Source organism: Acanthopagrus latus, chromosome 17 (genome assembly GCF_904848185.1).
Source record: "Acanthopagrus latus isolate v.2019 chromosome 17, fAcaLat1.1, whole genome shotgun sequence".
Classification (NCBI taxonomy): domain Eukaryota; kingdom Metazoa; phylum Chordata; class Actinopteri; order Spariformes; family Sparidae; genus Acanthopagrus; species Acanthopagrus latus.
The window spans coordinates 5619331-5637131 of NC_051055.1; the positions used below are offsets into that span (position 1 = coordinate 5619331).

Genomic DNA, 17801 nt, shown 5'->3' on the forward strand with positions numbered 1-17801 from the left:
GAAATTATTGCCTCTTGCCCCACCAATGTGCCCACCCTGAACTAAATTTGGTACATTCATGTTGATGAGACAACTGAAAGCAAAGAATGGTTTGGATTCAGGCAGTCTTCAGTTTTGGGTGACTGGAATATTTAGCAGTTTAATATTTAACACGCACAGATTAAGTTAGCAAATAAATGACATTTTAAACAATTACGTGCATGTGGCTAAGTGAATACATGTTTGATTTATGATGCATAAATCCAAGCCATTTAACATTCTGAAAAATCTACTGAATGACATAAATATGTTCTCTCTCTTTAGGAGTATGTGCACACTCACCAAAAATGTAAGTCGACCCCTAGACTGATATCCAAGGCACACATCTCATAAAGATGCTGCTTTTCTCCTGTGTGTGTACACATCTGCACAGCTGCACTGCTGTGAAGATTGATGTGCAAACATAAGTTGGCTGGCAGGCTAATTTGGTAAACAAACAGGATGAGTAACTTGATGCCACCAGCCTTTAAAGGGTGACCACTAATGTTACACATTAAAGCGTATTTACAGGCCTAGAGGAGCACCAATGCATATATGTAAAATATAGTAGAAAAAACATTTGTGGCTCCAGAGGAAATCGCATGTAATCTCATAAATTGCCTCCAGTGATGTCACTCAGTTGGCTAAGTTGCATTGTGGGTAATATGGGCACCAAGTTTTGAAAAGGATGATGATTGTGTTGATTAAAGAGGCAATGTTTTAATCAATTGTTTTAAAACTGCCCATAATGAGTCCAACAGTGTCTGTAGAGTGCCTTTCAAAACCTGCCACCTACTGTAAGTTATTCACAACGCATACCAACTTGGAGATGATGGCGATATATCACATTACATGCAGCTTCCTCTGGAGCCACAGAAAGCTTTATACTGCTTGTTTCAAATATGCAGCAGTATTCCCCAAGACCTGTAAACACACTTTAATGTATACATGTGACCAACTGGTGGAGTTACCTTTTAAGAGTGATTTTACATCAGAACTCAGATTTGCTAATTTCATAGCTGAATAAACAAACAAGCATCTGAGTCATGTATGGATACAAACTGTATTTCTCCTAAAACATTGCTAGTAGATATCAGTCCAACAGATACTGTTATCATAGCAATACAATATAATTTATTCTGCAGCAATAATGCAGTACATCTGGTCATAATAAAACCCCCTCCTTTATTTTGAGTTTTTGTCCTGCAGCAAGGGACATCTTAATTAGCTTAAGTAGCAAATGACCTCACATGTTCCTTTACTTTGTAATATTCAGCAAGCACTGAATACCTCTGTTCATAGCTGGTGTCTGACAGAAGCTGGAAATGCTCCATATTGAACTGGAGCTCATTTGTGGTAACATGAGTCTGTCCTGAGCAAACTCACCTGCCTGTCAGGGAAGCACCTTTAGCCTTACATAACAGTTTACATGGGGCCCAAATTATCAGTAGATTAAAGTGAAAGGTCCACAGTGTCCCACTTCCTGCTGTCCAACGCTAATGCTTAGTGGTGGTACAAAAGTAAATCTGCATAGTAAAACATTCTGGAGAGAAAAATATATTCCTTAAACTGTCACTCAAACATACAGTGATCAAATCATTTACAGCACAGACCAATTGTATGAATGTGACTCAGTTCCATTGTATTGCTCTGGGGCACATTCTGCTGCTTCCCGCCTTTGTGTAGTCAGTTCTTGTGCAGTGTTTTGCATAGATCCAAGAGTTGTAGTGGTGCAGCAGCTCATGCAGCAGAGAGTAGTGGGAGGAGGTTCAGATGTATTTGTTGGCCAGATTCTGAACATCGTTCTTAGTGAACTCGGCACTCTCCACGGCGGACAGATGCTCAAACAGCTGAGTCATGTGGCGACGCTCGTCCTTCTCCAGCAGCATCAGTACAACCTGCAATAACTACATGTCATCATTTCTCACCAAAACCTCAGCTGCTAGGGACACTTCCAAACAACAATAATGTATTTTTTTAGGTATACTAGCTCCCACATTAAATGTGTGCTCTGAAATGAAATATACTACTAACAATATTCAGCATATTTTCTCTCAAAATATCTTTCCAGATTGTAGGACTTTGTGAATCAAAAAAACCCTCCATGAACTGATAATGAACCGGGTCTTACCGAGAACCTGTCGGCTGTATGCAGATGATTGAGGTGTTGATAGACCAGGTTGGGGTCTTTCTCCAGGTGGGTGTCGAGCCCCTGCATGATGAAGCTGATGGTGTGTCCATCCAGCTGGGTGCTCAGGAGCTGGGGAAGCATCTCCGGGGCTGTGGAGGCCAGCAGGTCAGCGCAGGCACCTGTGTTCCCACAGCAGCGAGCTGCGTTCAGAGCCTGGCCGAACTCGTATGCATTGGCCGGCTGGAGGTTGATGGAGATGTCCGCTCCTCTGCGGCTGCTCTCTGAGCTAGGAACGGCTGGTGTTTCCTCATCACCTTCAACCTGACGAAGAAGATGGGGATGGAAGTGAATTTACAGGGGACACATGGGAAAGGGTTTGTTGGCAAGGCTTTAAACTTTGATGAAAGATGGCAATGCTAACTTTCTGCACATATTGCCTCATGCAAATACATCAATATCAGCTTGAGAGGGGCCAGAACAAAGTAGGCAGGTGTTATGAGGACAAAGGCACACTAGCAGCACATCTTAAGAAATCATTCTCTCCTTTTATACAAATCATTTGATTTTAATACAGTTATCCACTATGATGTGTGCTAGTTATGAATGTCAGCTGGCCCTTGAATAGATGCTGTTTTGTGATGAGCAGGAAATAAACCCCCCCTTCATTTTGTACATAGACAGCTTTAGCTAGAGTACTTCTATAGCTTTGATGGGCAGGAGGCACTTTTGTCAGTACAAAAGATGAGACACTGGATAAAAACAAATTGGGGTATTCGATTAAAAAATAAATAAACCGAAAGGAACATCACTGTGTGTACAAAGTTCTGATTGATACAACTGCAACTCCTGAAAAGGATCCTGAACCAAAACACACATTTATCAGACACAGAGCAACAATTGTCTTTAACTGATGGTGTTTCTCTGGTAAGCTCATCTTCTCTGGCTATATTTCTAAATATCCACAGGCCATCTAAATAGTGTAAAGAGTGTTTGATTACTCCTGTCTCTCATCTGCACAGAAAATTAGACAAGCGGTCAGTGCCACCATACCAGATGAAGGATGTGTGTTGTCCAAGAGACCACCTAAAACCAGCTCAAATAGCATGACACAATTTGATCAAATCAATTACAAAACCTGCAAGACATAATACAACACTTGAAATCTTCTTCCTGCCTCCTTAGTATACAAATTACCAACAGGGTTCTTCAAAAAGTTTCAAACTGCATGACTACAGATCTGCTACAGACTGTTGACATGTCTCTTCTCTCAGGCATCTTCCCACAAGCCATGAAGACTGTGGTCATTAAACAACTTCTGAAGAACAATCTGTGAACACATCGACAATTAATAATTGTAGGCCCATATCAAATCTCCCAATTTTATCCAATAATAAATGGCTATTTAGATGTCTTCCAATCGGGATTTTGACCATCACAGCATTGCTCTTGTCAAGTTCCTCAATGACAGTCAATGAAATACAGACGATGGCAAAATTTCAGTCTTAGTATTACTGGATCTCATCTCATATTGCGACTATATTTATTTATAAAGTTATCATTTGCTCGGTCATGATAATTGTGTAGGGTTAATCTGATGTCATGACCCCTCATTTGAGATACTGTTGCTTGAGTGCTTTATCTCGCGGCTGTGATTATCGTGTGTTTCACCTTCAAATGTTAAAATGCTGTATATATGACTCGACGGTCCAGTTTATGTCGACATAAGAATACATGTGCAATGTGCGTAAATGTATGGTGTCTGTGTGTAGCAAAGCTTGTAGAATCAAATTGAAGACGCTGAAGTCACAAAGCCACAAGGATAGGTTTCCACTCTGGCCATTAAACCATCTTCACACCAATTCCAGAGGGCTTGAAGGGCAGCCTGATCAGGCTCCTTCTGTTGCCCTCTGTTATTATCCTCACTGCCCTCCCAAACACTTGCACGTGTACACATATTCAATACCCTGAATGACATATACGTAGAGAATTATGGAGTTGTACATACCTCTGTGATGGGGACAGTCTTCCTGTTTTTGGCTGGTGAAGCCTTGGCATTGGCCAGACTCTGTCTGAGCAGCACTGTGACCTCCTCAAGCTCTTTCTCAGCCTCTTGTACGTTGGGATCCTGCTGCAGCACCTCCTGCAGGTCAGTGCTGCATGCCAGGTAGTCCTGGTGGAGGGACAGACGAAATCAGCTTCAAGTGACATTTCACAAAGAGGCAGAGTGTCTGTGAGATATCAAATGTTATACGCCTCTTTCGCAACACAATTTGGGGTGCATTCAAAGATTTCTCCCCAGTCAGCTCACTTTACCTTGAGGCCTTTATTGGCCAAGGCTCGTCTGTAGAAGGCCTTCTTATTGGTTGGCTCCATTTTCAGTGCTGCATCACAGTCCTGCTTGGCTTCAGTAAACCTCTCCAGCTTCAAATAGCACAGGGCTCTGCAAACACACGCACGTCACTTGTGATATTTATTTGTCACCAGCAGCTAATCGTATTCCATGCATAGCCAAAAGGTACTGTCATGGTGAAAAGTTTACATACACTTGTAAAGAACGTGGCAGTTATAATTTCCAATGATTTCGACAGCTCTCATTTTTCTACTCATTTTTACTTTGTCAAAAAAAAAAAAAAAACATTCATGGGGCTCAAGTTTGTCAATAATAATTAACAGATTATAGCTGTCTTCGGAAAATGAAACCAAATCTGGATAAACAAACAAACAAACAAACAAACATACAGTAATTCTAATATTTGGTTAAATGTCTCTAGGCCATTTTCACTTCTATTACGCACTTTTGAAAGTCATCCACATGCTTCTATCAGTCCTCTGGCTGAATTTTAACCACTCCTCTTGACAGAATCGTTAAAGTTTAACTCAATTTTTTACCTTCCTGGCTCAGAATTGTTTCTCCAGCACAGTTCACATGTTCTCGATGGGGTTCAAGTCAGATCTTTGGGATAGCCAGTCCAAACTCTCAGATCTATTCTGATTCAACCCTTCCTTTACAACTTTTGATGTGTGTTTGGGATTGTTCTGTTGGAACATCCAACTGCACCCAAAGACCCTATCTTCTGGCTGAAGATTTTAGTTTTTCCTGAAGTATTTGGTGATAATCCTCCTTCATCAATGTTCCATTAACTTTCTTGAGAGCACCATGTCCACTGGCAGCAAAAGAACCCCACAGAATAATACTACCACCACCTTGCTTGTTGGTAGGTATAGTGTTCTTTGGATTAAAGGCATCACCTTCTCACCTTTAAACATATTGCTGCTCATTGTGGCCAAACAACACAATTTGTGTTTCATGTGACCACAGAGTTTTTGTCCAGAAGGTTTTTTCTTTGTTCATGTGATCAGCAACTAACTTCCATTGAGCTTTAAGGTGTCACATCTGGAGCCAGGGCTTCTTTCTTGCAGAACAGCCTCTCAGCCCATGGCAATGCAAAACAGGCTTTACTGTGGACACTGAAACCTGTCTTCCGGCACCTTCTGTTTTTTAAACTTGACTTGCCTTTTGGTGGTTTTGGGTTGACTCTTGACTATCCTCACCAATTTTCTCTCAGCAGCAGTTTGTATCTTCTTCCTGATCCTGAAACAGTTCTTTGCGCTGTTGATAATAGGACCTGTAACTGGTCTGAAAAGGCTCAGAGTGTCTTTCCTGACTTTCCTGTGCTCTTCCAGATCAATGCTAAGCTCCGTAGACTTTCCAATTGTTTGCGGCTGAAACTAGTGGGTGTATCAAACAAACCCTAAAATGGGCCCAGAAAAACTCACCAGCTGTTATCAATCAAAATCACTCAGAAGATGTTAAGTGGCAAGACAATTTGTTTGACACAATTTTTTGGGGTCTCCAAAATTGATAGTTCAAGGTGCTGTATGTCTATTTTTGACCCAGCAGATAACATTTTCAGAAGACCTATAATACATTCATTATTGAACCACACTTGAATGTTTTGGTGACAAAGTAATATGTGTTCAACTCATTCCATCACAGAAAAATGAGAGTTGTAGAAATCACTGGAACTCAAGAATGATATACATGCTCTTTACAAGTGTATGTAAACTTTTGACCATGACTGCACTATGAGTTTATGAGTCTGTGGATCAGACGTCACAGTACAGGCTGAAGGCAGGAAATATATCATTTTCAAATGATTTGAGAAATAATTTACATTTCTGAGGTTTTCTCTACTAGCTTTGTTTTCTTCATGAATGTGTTGTCAGTATTTTCACTCACATGGGTCTCAGCTGCTTCACGCAAAAATGAACACACAATGGACATTTCTAACCTCGGCATCATAGTTTCCTTTGTAACATGATCAACAATCTACCCTCTATTGTAAAAAAGAAAGGAGGGGGCAGACAATGCTGTCAGACCTGCCTGCTGCATGCACTATGCTGGCTGTATTTCCCTTCAGATGTAAGATAACATGATACTGGCTATAAGTGGAGATGTGATAAACACAGGTTTAGCAGGCAGCTGTTTCCTGAGCCTCTGCCATTCAGTTCAAACTCACCAACAATACAGCTAATTTACTGCCAGTGACAGACTGACGACTGCTTAGGATTAGCTGAATGCAGAGCTGAATCAACCTCCTGACAGACGACAGCTGGGGATAATTAGTCTGTTTTAATTTATCCAAACAAATTAATAGATTTTCTGCGTGTTTCCTGACATCCTTGCTTTATGAAGAAAACACACCATGAGAAGTAAAGGAAAGAAGTGAGGAACAGAAATGAAAGAGACAATCTGTGTGTCTTCATGCTGAGGTGAGTCTCTAACCTGTTAGTGTAGATAGCACACTCATCAGGCTTTATCTTAAGGCATTCAGTGTACTTTCCCAGAGCGTCCTGGTATTGGCCCTTCTTCACAAAGTCATTCCCTTCTTGCTTCAAAGCTGTAAAATGGATTTCTGCTCTTCTTTCTGGCAGACAAAGTAAAGTGGTGATTACTGCTTAGTCACACATGGAACTGGGAGATACGACTGTTATACTTTATAGGCTATATTGTTATACAATGTATGCTGCAGTATTTTACAATTTCCTCAAAAGCACTTCAAAAATCTTAACAGTAATATTTTTCATCAATACTTCAATGTCGATATTGTGACGATAAAGACTTTTGGAACTTATTTAGACAAAAAGGCATAACCATGCAGCCTTTAAACCCAGGAAAAGACAACACTTATGCCATCATATCCTATAGTCTCATATCACAATAATGATAAATGTCAATATGTTGCCCAGACACATTTACACAAAGAACAATGAAACTCTCCTTTCTGTTTTAATTGACACCTTGATTTCAGTTTAATCAACATTTTTTTTTTTCAAGAAAACGTAACACAAGGAAATGTGTCAGTCTTCTGTGCTATACAGCTTGAGGGTTTAAAACCATTAAATTAATGCTGTGCCAGCTGGACATGAAGCATGGGAGTTAAGTCAGCAATCAGTTATAGGGCGGACTAAGGGCTAATCAATCTGCTGCAAAGTGTCTTCTGGGAGTAAAAACTGTGCCAGCAGGTCTGTTCTTTCGTTAGAGTTTAAAAATAACAGCTGAAGCACAGCCCAGGGAACGGAGAAACTGCATGGTCAGTGAACAGAGGTGACACGTCCACTTATATAAAAATTAGGCCTTTAACAACTTCCTTCTGTCTTAGTGCAGAGAGACCAGGAAACAACTACAAGGTATATTCTCATTTATTGATTAACAATGTAAAAATACTTTACATACTTTAAACATACTAAGGTAATTTTCAGGTTCTTACTTAATGTCTGGGTGTCGACTTGAAAATGTTTACATTCTTTAAAGCTCGTACTACACATTATTTTTCTCATACTGTCCAGTTCTGCAGCACCTCTATTCACCGTCTGTCTGAACGCTTCGTTTTCATGCCTGTCTCTTTAGAGTCCCCTCAGGAAAAGCCCAGTATGCTCTGATTGCTCTGCTCTCACATGCCTGAGCAGACACTGCCCATCCTGTTTTCACCCCACTCAGCTGTGTTCAAGACTTAATTTTCAAAAGAATATTTTTCACCGAATTCACACCAGTAAGTGTAGTCTGTGTTTTGGGTGACAAACTTCAATGGTTATGGCAATTATGACTTTTTCAAAAATGACCTGCATCCCGGGCCGCCTTCTCTGCTCGAGCCTGGAGGACCTCTGCACTGGGTGGTTCCTCTCTGCGGTGCTGCTGAGCTGAAAGAGGTACCAGGGGAATTTCTGGAAGTTTCTCTCTCCACTCTGTACCATCCTGCTCAATCAGCAGCCGTGTGATCCTGGAGGGGGATGCAGATCAGTCAGTACATTGTTGTTACACATGGACACACAAAAATGGGATATAGTGTACACAGTCACACAGAGAAAGTATAAATGGCTCACAGTAAGCAAGTGTTTGCAAATAACATATATCTTTAAAATAATGTGTTTTTTATACAAGCATCAAATAGTTCAGTTTTAGTGTATGTGGAGTTGTGGACTTCCACCCTCAGGTACTCTTGAACACAAAGCAGCCAGGTAAGAGTCCTATTGCATAACAGAGGGAGGACATGCAGCCTGACAGCCATAATTAGCTTGTTGCTAAAGCTGCTTTTGAACACCAGCTAAATCTGTTGGCCACTTATTAGAATTTGCCTGCTTATTTATTTCATTTGTTACATGTTGTCTTCTGATTGTTATGATGCAATTTTCTGAATTTAAAGCACAGAAATAATGTTATATAATTGTTCAAACTCAATAAAATCTCCTTATCTCTGGTAAAACCGTAGTCATTGGAATAGCTGCCATGGGCACTGAAACATTCAGTTACATCCAATTGCTAGCTTTGTGTTGCTGATGACACCATTCAAAAGGGTGAATATGAATGTTAAAACTAATTCAGTCATTTGTGTGTTTCCAGTAGTGATGTCACTCTGCCTTCTGCAGCCTCTCAGCGGAAGCGTGAAGGCTTATACCTGTTGACGCTGTCATGTGCTGCCTGCACACTGATGTCTATCTGCAGGACGGTCTTGTAATCCACGTAGGCCTTACGGTAGCGCTCCAGGGACTCATAAGCCATGGCCCGGCGCAGGAGGGGTTTGAGTGAGAATGGCTGCAGCTCCAGGGCTCTGGATGGTATAAATAGACGAGGTGAGACAGGAGCAAAGGATCAAGTCTGCTGCCTCTGCTATAGATGCTACTCTCTGAGAATACTGTAGGTCTGGATTGGAAATCTATATATATGTAACAGATTTCAAAGTAGACTCACTGTACCGTATTTATTATGTGTACCATCATGTATGTGTGAAAAAACTGTCAAACAACCTAATTTTCTTGTTTGTCCTCAAAGTTGGACCTTGAGCAAACATCTTTAAATACCAAGTATTTCAAGGCTTTCACATGGGTGAGTTTGCTGAGTATAAAACAAATTCTTAAGAGATTAATGAAAATCCCTTACAACACAGTGTCTATGAGAAATTGGAAAGGTGTGTTGAGTTCTTAAGATAAGACCGAGCGAACATAGGTTGACACCCACTGCTAACATTACTTTTTGCTACACTTATAAACATGGTGTTACATCAGTAAATACATTTTCTCACCTTGTGCAGTCCTGTATGCATTCTTGACTGTTGCCGTCTTTCAGGTAGCAAGCAGCTCTGTTAGAATACAGAACACATAGATCCTCTGGACTATCTAGCCCTGCATAAAAAAAGAATATCACTATAAGAAAATAACATATACAACTTAGGGTATAATAATAGGTATAATACTTAGGGACTAAGGCAATACATGGATATTATATTGATATTGCAATATGAGACTTACGAATTGTCTTCGATTTCAGATTTCGTGATATTCTTTGGCGTTTGATGTCTTCTCCTGATTTAAAGGCTTCATTACAGTACAAGGATGACATTTTCTGAACCTAACAGACTGTTGTACTTGTGGTCATTTACAATTATGAAATTCTTATTTAAGTTAACTATAATAGTACACTGATATCATTTTAGTAAATAATACATTTCATTATCAGAAGTGGTGATAACCACAATTGATATTGGCCGATGTATCAATATCTAGTTTTTTTACTCCCTAACACTGGTATCAACAATGGTTCCAAAAAATCAGTTGGGCTCTTGTAATAAGGCTTCAAATAACTTCTTGGCTGGCCTTGGTGAGGCTTTAACAAGAGCAAGTCTGTATTTGCTAAAGCTTCAATTAAAAGTTTAGTGTCTGTCAAATATTACCTTTTTTGCTGTGAATGTGTGTGTAGCAATGATGGGGTGCTCTGCTGACTAAATTAAGAACTTGTACTGTTGCAACATCATGGGAACGTTGAGTTTCAAAACCACTTAATTGTAAAGCATTTTATTTACCTCACACAGATGAATACATGATTACTTTAAATCTTTATTGGAACAAGCAACAATCGTTTGTGCTTGTATGTTCATTGATCTTCTAATTTGAGTAACTTGAATATTTTTAACTGAAACTTGTAATAATCTGGACTCCATACAGGATAATACAAGTTCCTTAAACTCTTTGTTGAGACCTAGAGCAGGAAGAAGGCCTACCTTGTCTTCCACTAATACATCCTACTATTACACAGTACCATGGCGAGTTCCAGGGCTGACAAGTTAGAAAGACACAAGGTAGATGAGGACCAAGTAAAAGTGCATCAAACCACTTATGGCACTTAACCACATAGCACACAGTGTATTGGTTATTCTGTCCACTTTCCTAACAGGTATTCCACTCAGTTTCAACCACCAATATTATCACTGACACAGTCAAATCAGATAGGCATATCATGAATATTACAGCCATAGCGACACTAAGTACAGTCAGCTTAGCATGCCACCTCATCAGATGAAATCAGATTATGGATGATGACACAGTGAGGCAGTGATGATGATGATGTCTCAGCAACTGCTCACACAAAGTGAGGATACTGTGACAGTAGAGCATGTACACTATGTTAAAGGTATAAACTAGGGCATTTATATACTGACCAATACACGACTTTAAGACCCTGTAAAAGACCATTATTGTTAGTTTTGTTTTGGAAGTGTCCTTTTATGACAGTCCACTGTGACACTGTGTGTTTAAGAGGTTTAAAGGGGCTTATACAATATATTATCATTTCTGCACTTAGCTCCAGTCTGTCTGCATTACATGTTCCCTACGTCTGTCAGACGATGATGCCTATGTCCAGTCATATTCACATCCAGTAGTACACTGGCTAGTGAGTACATTAAGGCAGAGAGTGTATGTTTGATGGTGGATGGGCCGAACATGCAGCACTCTCTCTCCCTCCATCAATCGCTCACTTTCTCCCTCTCTGTGAGATTTATAGCTGCAGTCCCACAGATTCAATTTCACAGTGAGTGGTTAGTGGTCACGTGACCCGGACAGACCTGAGCTGAGAGGCTTAGCGCCGGGTTGAGGCTAAAACAGAAACACTGTCCACAACAGCCACATTGTGACGCATTGCTGTAGGGTCAAGTCTCTAAATATACCAACAAACAGCCCAACATTTGAACTCCTGAAAAATGACATATTTGTTACTGTTATTAAATTCTATGTGCACTACTGTGGACTGCTTCTGCGATAAATAATAATACTTCTGTTGATTAGGTATCATTTATCTTATGGAGAATTTCCTTTTTGGTGCACTGTGTTAAATAACACACCAAATAAATAGGAGCCCTAGCATTATAACTGCAAGGTCATGGCCTTTCATTTACAAATACAATGGCAAGGTAGAAGAAACAGCTCTATAAGATTTGGCAATTAAACACCATAAAACAAATTTCATTCAAATATAGGTGTGACTGGTGATGGAACATCAGTCAGTTAAACTATGGGCTACAAGTTACAGCATGTTTATAACACACTGATGTGAAGTAGAATGTTCTTTTTACTGTCATGGAGGCACATCAATACCTTCTTCCCAATGTCATACACAAACTAAAACCTTACACACTTAATGACTAAGCTACCACCAGCCACCTCAGACTATAATAACAAGAATAGCACCTACTGTAAGGACTCTTCCACCTTACCTGAATCTGTGTAGCCTTGGATGGCTTGTGAGTATTTCTCCAGTGCATCGGCAAACTGTCCATTTTTAAACAGCAGGTTTCCCTCATTCTTTAGCCGGGACAGAGGTGGGGGCAGGGCTCCACATGGAGCATCAAGGTTGACAGTTTCCCCTGTATTTCCTCCAACCGAAGTCCCCTTACCGCTGCTGCTCTGATCCGCCTGGACTGAAGCTGTCGAGCCCCTCTTGCTCGTTCCATTGGTTACCTTTTCCTGTGTGACTTTGTACTTGTCAGAGTTGCCTCCTTTGCTCCTCCAGTGTCCATGGTGGGAGTTGTTGTGCTCACTGTGTGGACCCCCGTCCCCTCTGCCGTGGGGCTTTTTTTGAGCGTTTCCCATGTCTCCCCTTTCAGCAGGAGCGGCTGAGCTCTCCTCCCCTCCCACAGGCTGGCTAGGTTCAACCGGACAAGCTGGAAGAGGGAGAGGGAGGGAGGGAGAGGCAGAGGGAGACACAGAGCAAAGGGGGAGACACACCCACAGGAAGGAGTCAGTGGTTACATCACAGTGGGGGAGGGTTGGACACACATGACAGAGCCACTTCAAAGGGGGAGTTCCAGGAAGCAGCCGCTCTCACCACTGAATTACAGAAGTACTGGGTGGGGGTAGGGCGGCCAACACACGCACTATGTCACGTTACCCAGGGGAACAGGGGGAGTTTCCTCTATCTATAGCACAGGCAGACAGAATGGTTTATTATAATGAAAATGACTGGTCTATTATGATCAGAATTGCTGAAGCTTCCTCAGATTTGAAATAATGAGTAGATTAAAGGGCAAATCCTATGGCAGCCTAGCTACAGTGTGGATTAAATCAAGCACTAATATACAGTCATGATACATATGGTAAAAATACACATGTCTTCACAAAATACTGAATATTTACAGTACACACAGTATTCAGCAAGTCTAAATTACAGTAAACTGTTACTGAATTTTTGAGGCCAGCTATCGTTATTTGAAAAAGAGATACTGTGTCAACCCACACGTTTGTAAACTACAAACGTTATGTAAAAATAACACAATGCTCCTCTTTTGGAAAAGCTATGTAATGATGACACTGATTCTAAACTACCTTAAAGAAAGAATATTTAGTATTTCTGAACCACAATTGTTTATAGGCTGTCATGCAGTGTGTATTCTAGGGATGCGACCATTTTCATCAATGAAAAAGTATAAGTCATAAAGTGAAAAATGCTTATCATAATTTCCCAGAGCCCAAAGTGACAGCCAGAAAATTGCTTCTTTTGTCAAATCAGGGGTCTAAAATTCAAAGACTGTTTAGCCACCATCACAAATGAAAAAAAGCAGCGAATCCTTACATTTGGGAGGCTGGAACAGCAAACATTTGACACGTGTGCTTGAAAACTGACTCAAAAGATAAATCAGTTATCAAAATAGTTGGCAAATAATTTTCTTTCAATCAATTTGCAGACTGATAGGTATAGCTCTTATATATCCATACCTGTATTCTGTATTATGCTTAAGTTTGCAGATAGTTTCAATCATATCAATATATTTGTAAAACTAATCAAATTCAGTTGTTTAACCTACCACAGAGCTATTTATCTAACTAGGATCTTTATTTGGTTTATTTGGTTGTGTCAGCGTTATCTTAAATATAGCTAAGAGAATGCTACTTTCATTTAAATCAATCTTGGATATATTTCTGGATGGACTTGAGGAATTATAAATTGTCACAGGCTTGTTTTTAGTTTCTGTACGTGTATATCATGGATATAAATGGTGAATGGTAAATGGTCTTGCATTTTTATAGCGCTTTTACAGTCTACTGACTGCTCAAAGTGCTTTACAATACTTGCCACATTCACCCATTCACACACACATTCATACACTGATGGCAGATGCTGCCACGCAAGGTGCCAGCTGCTCACCAGGAGCAATTTGGGGTTCAGTATCTGGCTCAAGGACACTTCAGCATGCAGCTGGGGGGAGCCGGGATTCAAACCAGTGACCTTCCGATTACCTACTACTACCTACTAAGCTACAACCACCCCAAATGAAGGCGTTCAAACAAGCTCACCAGTCTGTTCGGATTTTCTCTCATCGTAACTGTTGTCATCTTCCTCTTCTACTTCTTGGATAGGGATTTTTTTGCCTTTGCGTTGCTCTGGTTGACATTCCTTTATCTTCTTCTCAGTTTTAGACAGGAGTTGCTATATCAAAAATAATTCACACACAAGAATTTGTCATCAGCAGAAACTCAATCTTGCATAAAAAAGCCTAGAATATTGATCTTAGGTATTCTAATTCCATATAATTTTTATTTTATTTTAAGTTGATTCAAATCAAAGTTTTCTACCATGAGACAATGTAAATGTATTCAATAACTGAGTGTGATTAGATTAGCTTAACACAGTCTTACAAATAAACCTTATGTTTTTTGAATTGTAGCCATAAAGTTAAGGGAATGTCTACATAAAAATAGTGTGTTTATTTCAGTGTTTATAATTCAAGTTTGACACATTAAAGTAACGCATTTAAAATGGGTTATTTTGACTCCTGCAATAAATCACACATTGAGTTATCTAATGCACATCAACTCAACATGAAAGAAAAACTCTGCAATAAATGTAAACAATAACACTGAACCTATGCATTAAAATTAGATGGATAACTTTTATGAGGTTAAAATACTAGTCAGTATTTGAAGCATATTTTTGTAAGTATTTGGTTCAGTAAGTAAGCAAAGGTTAAACACTTACTGATGCGCCAATCATCTATATACTACTGAGCTGCAGGGAATGGCTTGTGAAACATTCCTGCCCCCCTTTCACCTACAGAACATTCAAGTCCTAATATATAGTACATTATTAGGACATCTATAAACAGGGTGACAAATTAAAGTTCATCCTGGGTACATCATCTAACATGAAAGAAAAGCTACATCATTCTATATTGACAGTATTAACAGACTACATATGATTTTATTAATACCTTGTACCTGAGCTCAAACAAATACAGTGATACCTGGTGGAAAAAAGACTTCTTGTATTTAACTTATCACCCACAGTGGCAGCAGCATTCTGCGGCTCTTCCATCAGTACGATCTTCAAATCTTCAGTTGCCATTTGGAAGTTGCCCATGTGATGATAAACAGTGGCACGGCGTAGAAGGGCTGATGGTGAAAAAAAAAAAACCTGAATCACATACAGTACATTACTTACATTGAAGCTACTCTTAAAACACACAGAAAAAAAGAGGCATCACAAAAGCAACTGTTTTTTCAGGTAAAATGATACCAACGTTATATATTTTTATTTCCATGCATTCTAACTCCATAAAAGTGCCACTGTGCATAAAAGGAAAGCACCTTTAACATTGCCTGGCTCCAGCTCCAGTACCCTCTGGCAGTCTCTCATAGCACTGTGCCAGTGCTTGAGGTGGATCTCTGCCTGGGCTCTGTTGTTGAATGCAGCCACAGTTGGTATAATGGAAAGGCTTCTGTAATGGAAGGCCAAGAAAAAAAACACACCTTTATTTATAATGGACAAACATTTAGAGGTATAACAAATGGGAATTAAATCAGCCTTGAATGAAGGACAGAAGTCTAATTAAGTCCCCAGCAACATAATATAAACCACTTCAGAAATGTTAACTGCTTTCTATAATAAGTGAGCTGTTTTAAGTGCCTGACCTGGAGTAGTAGGCAATGGCCTCCTCATAATCGTTTGCTCTGAAAGCTTCATTGCCTTTGTCCTTTTCACGATTTGCCAAAAGGAGCTTCTCCTGTTGTGTCAGCACTGGGTATATTGTAAAGACCAGACATTTCAGACACATACCCACAGAACTGGAGTGCATCCAGTATGCCAGCACTGCCATAAAACAAATATAACATGCATAATACATAATACATTACATGAAGCATCAACTTTAGTCTTGATTTTGGGCTGTCCGTTATTCATAATGACATGTGGATCCTTTTCAGTGACATTCCTGTCAATTCTTTCACATTCCTTTTCCACATCAAACCTAGAAATAAAGAAAGATACAGAATAAATACGTAAAGGAAGATATTTTGCAAATACAGCTCTGAAACAGCATCTGTATCATTGTAATTAAAGAGGCAAAGCTAAGGCCTTTTACAAAGTTACACATGCAGACCCTTTTATGTACAGTGCCTGCAGCTGCTGTAACAGAGTGCTCTTTCTTCTGAATATAATAGACAAATGTAGAGATGAAGTCACTCACTTGTCCCATTCTCGATAATCACGTGGGAGAGTGTGTTTTGAAGAATTCCTCTTTTCTTTTGGAAGTAAAGTCTGTGATGACATAAGACCTAATTTTTTGTATTTTTCTTGTATATATATACATATATGTACATGCTTATGTTTCAACATAGAATTTTTACCTGGCTTATCGGAACGGAGAAGTTGGAACCTCTCACAGGTGGTATATTTTTGTTCACTTCATCGTCGAACATTGAATGCTGTTTTAATGAGGTCTCAGTCTTTTGGGTTTCCTCTTGCCACATCTGTAAAATAAATTATTATTTAGTATCAAAAATGTTCATGATTTATTTTAAGAGAATGTGTCACATAAGATGAGAGGTGGTATCAAACAGGACTGATTACAAAACAACACACAATTATACTATAATGAGTAGCATACCTTCAACTCATCAACAATTTGGCTCCACTCATCTCTAGAGAGGCTGGCTGCTGTGGCCACAGGGTTTGTCTTCCTGAGAGCTCGGCTTCTTGGGTCCAGTTTCTCCAAGTGACTCTCACAGAAATTGATAAGATGAGGATAAATGCCTTCATCACCTGACCTTTACGCAAAGTCAAATATTATGAAATAATTAAGATGAATTCCTAGCCATCTTTACAGTCAGATTCATCAGATTAAGTGTGTTTGCTCGATTATCATTTTGTAGTCTGTAGTATATAGTATCTCAATATTGCTTGCACATTTTTACCTATGATGATTATATACATGGAAAAATGTTCACCAACAATATAAATAGAATATTTGATGATAATACAAGATCAATTGGCTTCCTCATGCCTGCAGGTCAGTGTGACTTTTACCTCAGTACTCTCAAGATCTTTTCCAGGTATTTTACATCTTTGCATTCTTCAATATATTTATAGTCCAGGTGCTCCACAGGGACCTTCCCACTGTTGTCACCAGTGGTGTACTGATATTGAAGAGAGGAAACTGCATCTGCACTCATGGCTGGGAAGAGTGTCAATTTGCAGTTAGTTTGTCAAACAATGTTGTTCATTTAATAGCAATGGCACGGAAAGACGGATATAACGTGTTAGCTTGCAAAATATAGCTAACCCAACGTAAATAGTGTAAGCTCTACAGAATGTGCTGAAATGTGGGTTATATGTTCGTATTCGAGGACTTTACGTCAAGACTAGGCCGAATTTTCGTTTAAGAAACCGAAGTGCAGCTCTTACCTTAACTTAATGCTGTTAAAGTAACTTCACCTGCTGCAGCTCGCCCAAACTCTCGCCCGGGTCTGTTACTATGGTAACCATACACGGAAGGAGGCGGCAGGCCAAAGCGGAAACACGTGACACCGTCAACCCAGGGCTCCAAAT

At 39.8% G+C, this 17801-nt stretch overlaps 1 protein-coding gene and 1 long non-coding RNA gene across 2 annotated transcripts; one reads left to right on the forward strand and one right to left on the reverse strand.

The window, feature by feature from the left end:
• Nucleotides 1-1062: 1062 nt before the first annotated feature.
• Nucleotides 1063-17801, reverse strand: spag1b (sperm associated antigen 1b). Its single transcript, XM_037073685.1, has 19 exons — nucleotides 17658-17801; nucleotides 17280-17427; nucleotides 16861-17020; nucleotides 16601-16723; nucleotides 16441-16511; nucleotides 16109-16221; nucleotides 15887-15992; nucleotides 15563-15693; nucleotides 15261-15367; nucleotides 14273-14405; nucleotides 12196-12642; nucleotides 9730-9829; nucleotides 9106-9258; nucleotides 8273-8430; nucleotides 6936-7077; nucleotides 4463-4589; nucleotides 4155-4319; nucleotides 2150-2470; nucleotides 1063-1916 (listed from the first exon to the last, which is right to left on the reverse strand). Exons 2-19 carry the CDS (start codon nucleotides 17423-17425, stop codon nucleotides 1788-1790), a joined length of 2832 nt encoding a protein of 943 aa, XP_036929580.1. The 5' UTR covers nucleotides 17426-17427; nucleotides 17658-17801; the 3' UTR covers nucleotides 1063-1787.
• On the forward strand, nucleotides 5702-12188 carry LOC119005774. Its single transcript, XR_005070581.1, has 4 exons — nucleotides 5702-6922; nucleotides 9051-9280; nucleotides 9480-9533; nucleotides 9975-12188. It is a non-coding gene; the product is annotated as an uncharacterized LOC119005774 (long non-coding RNA).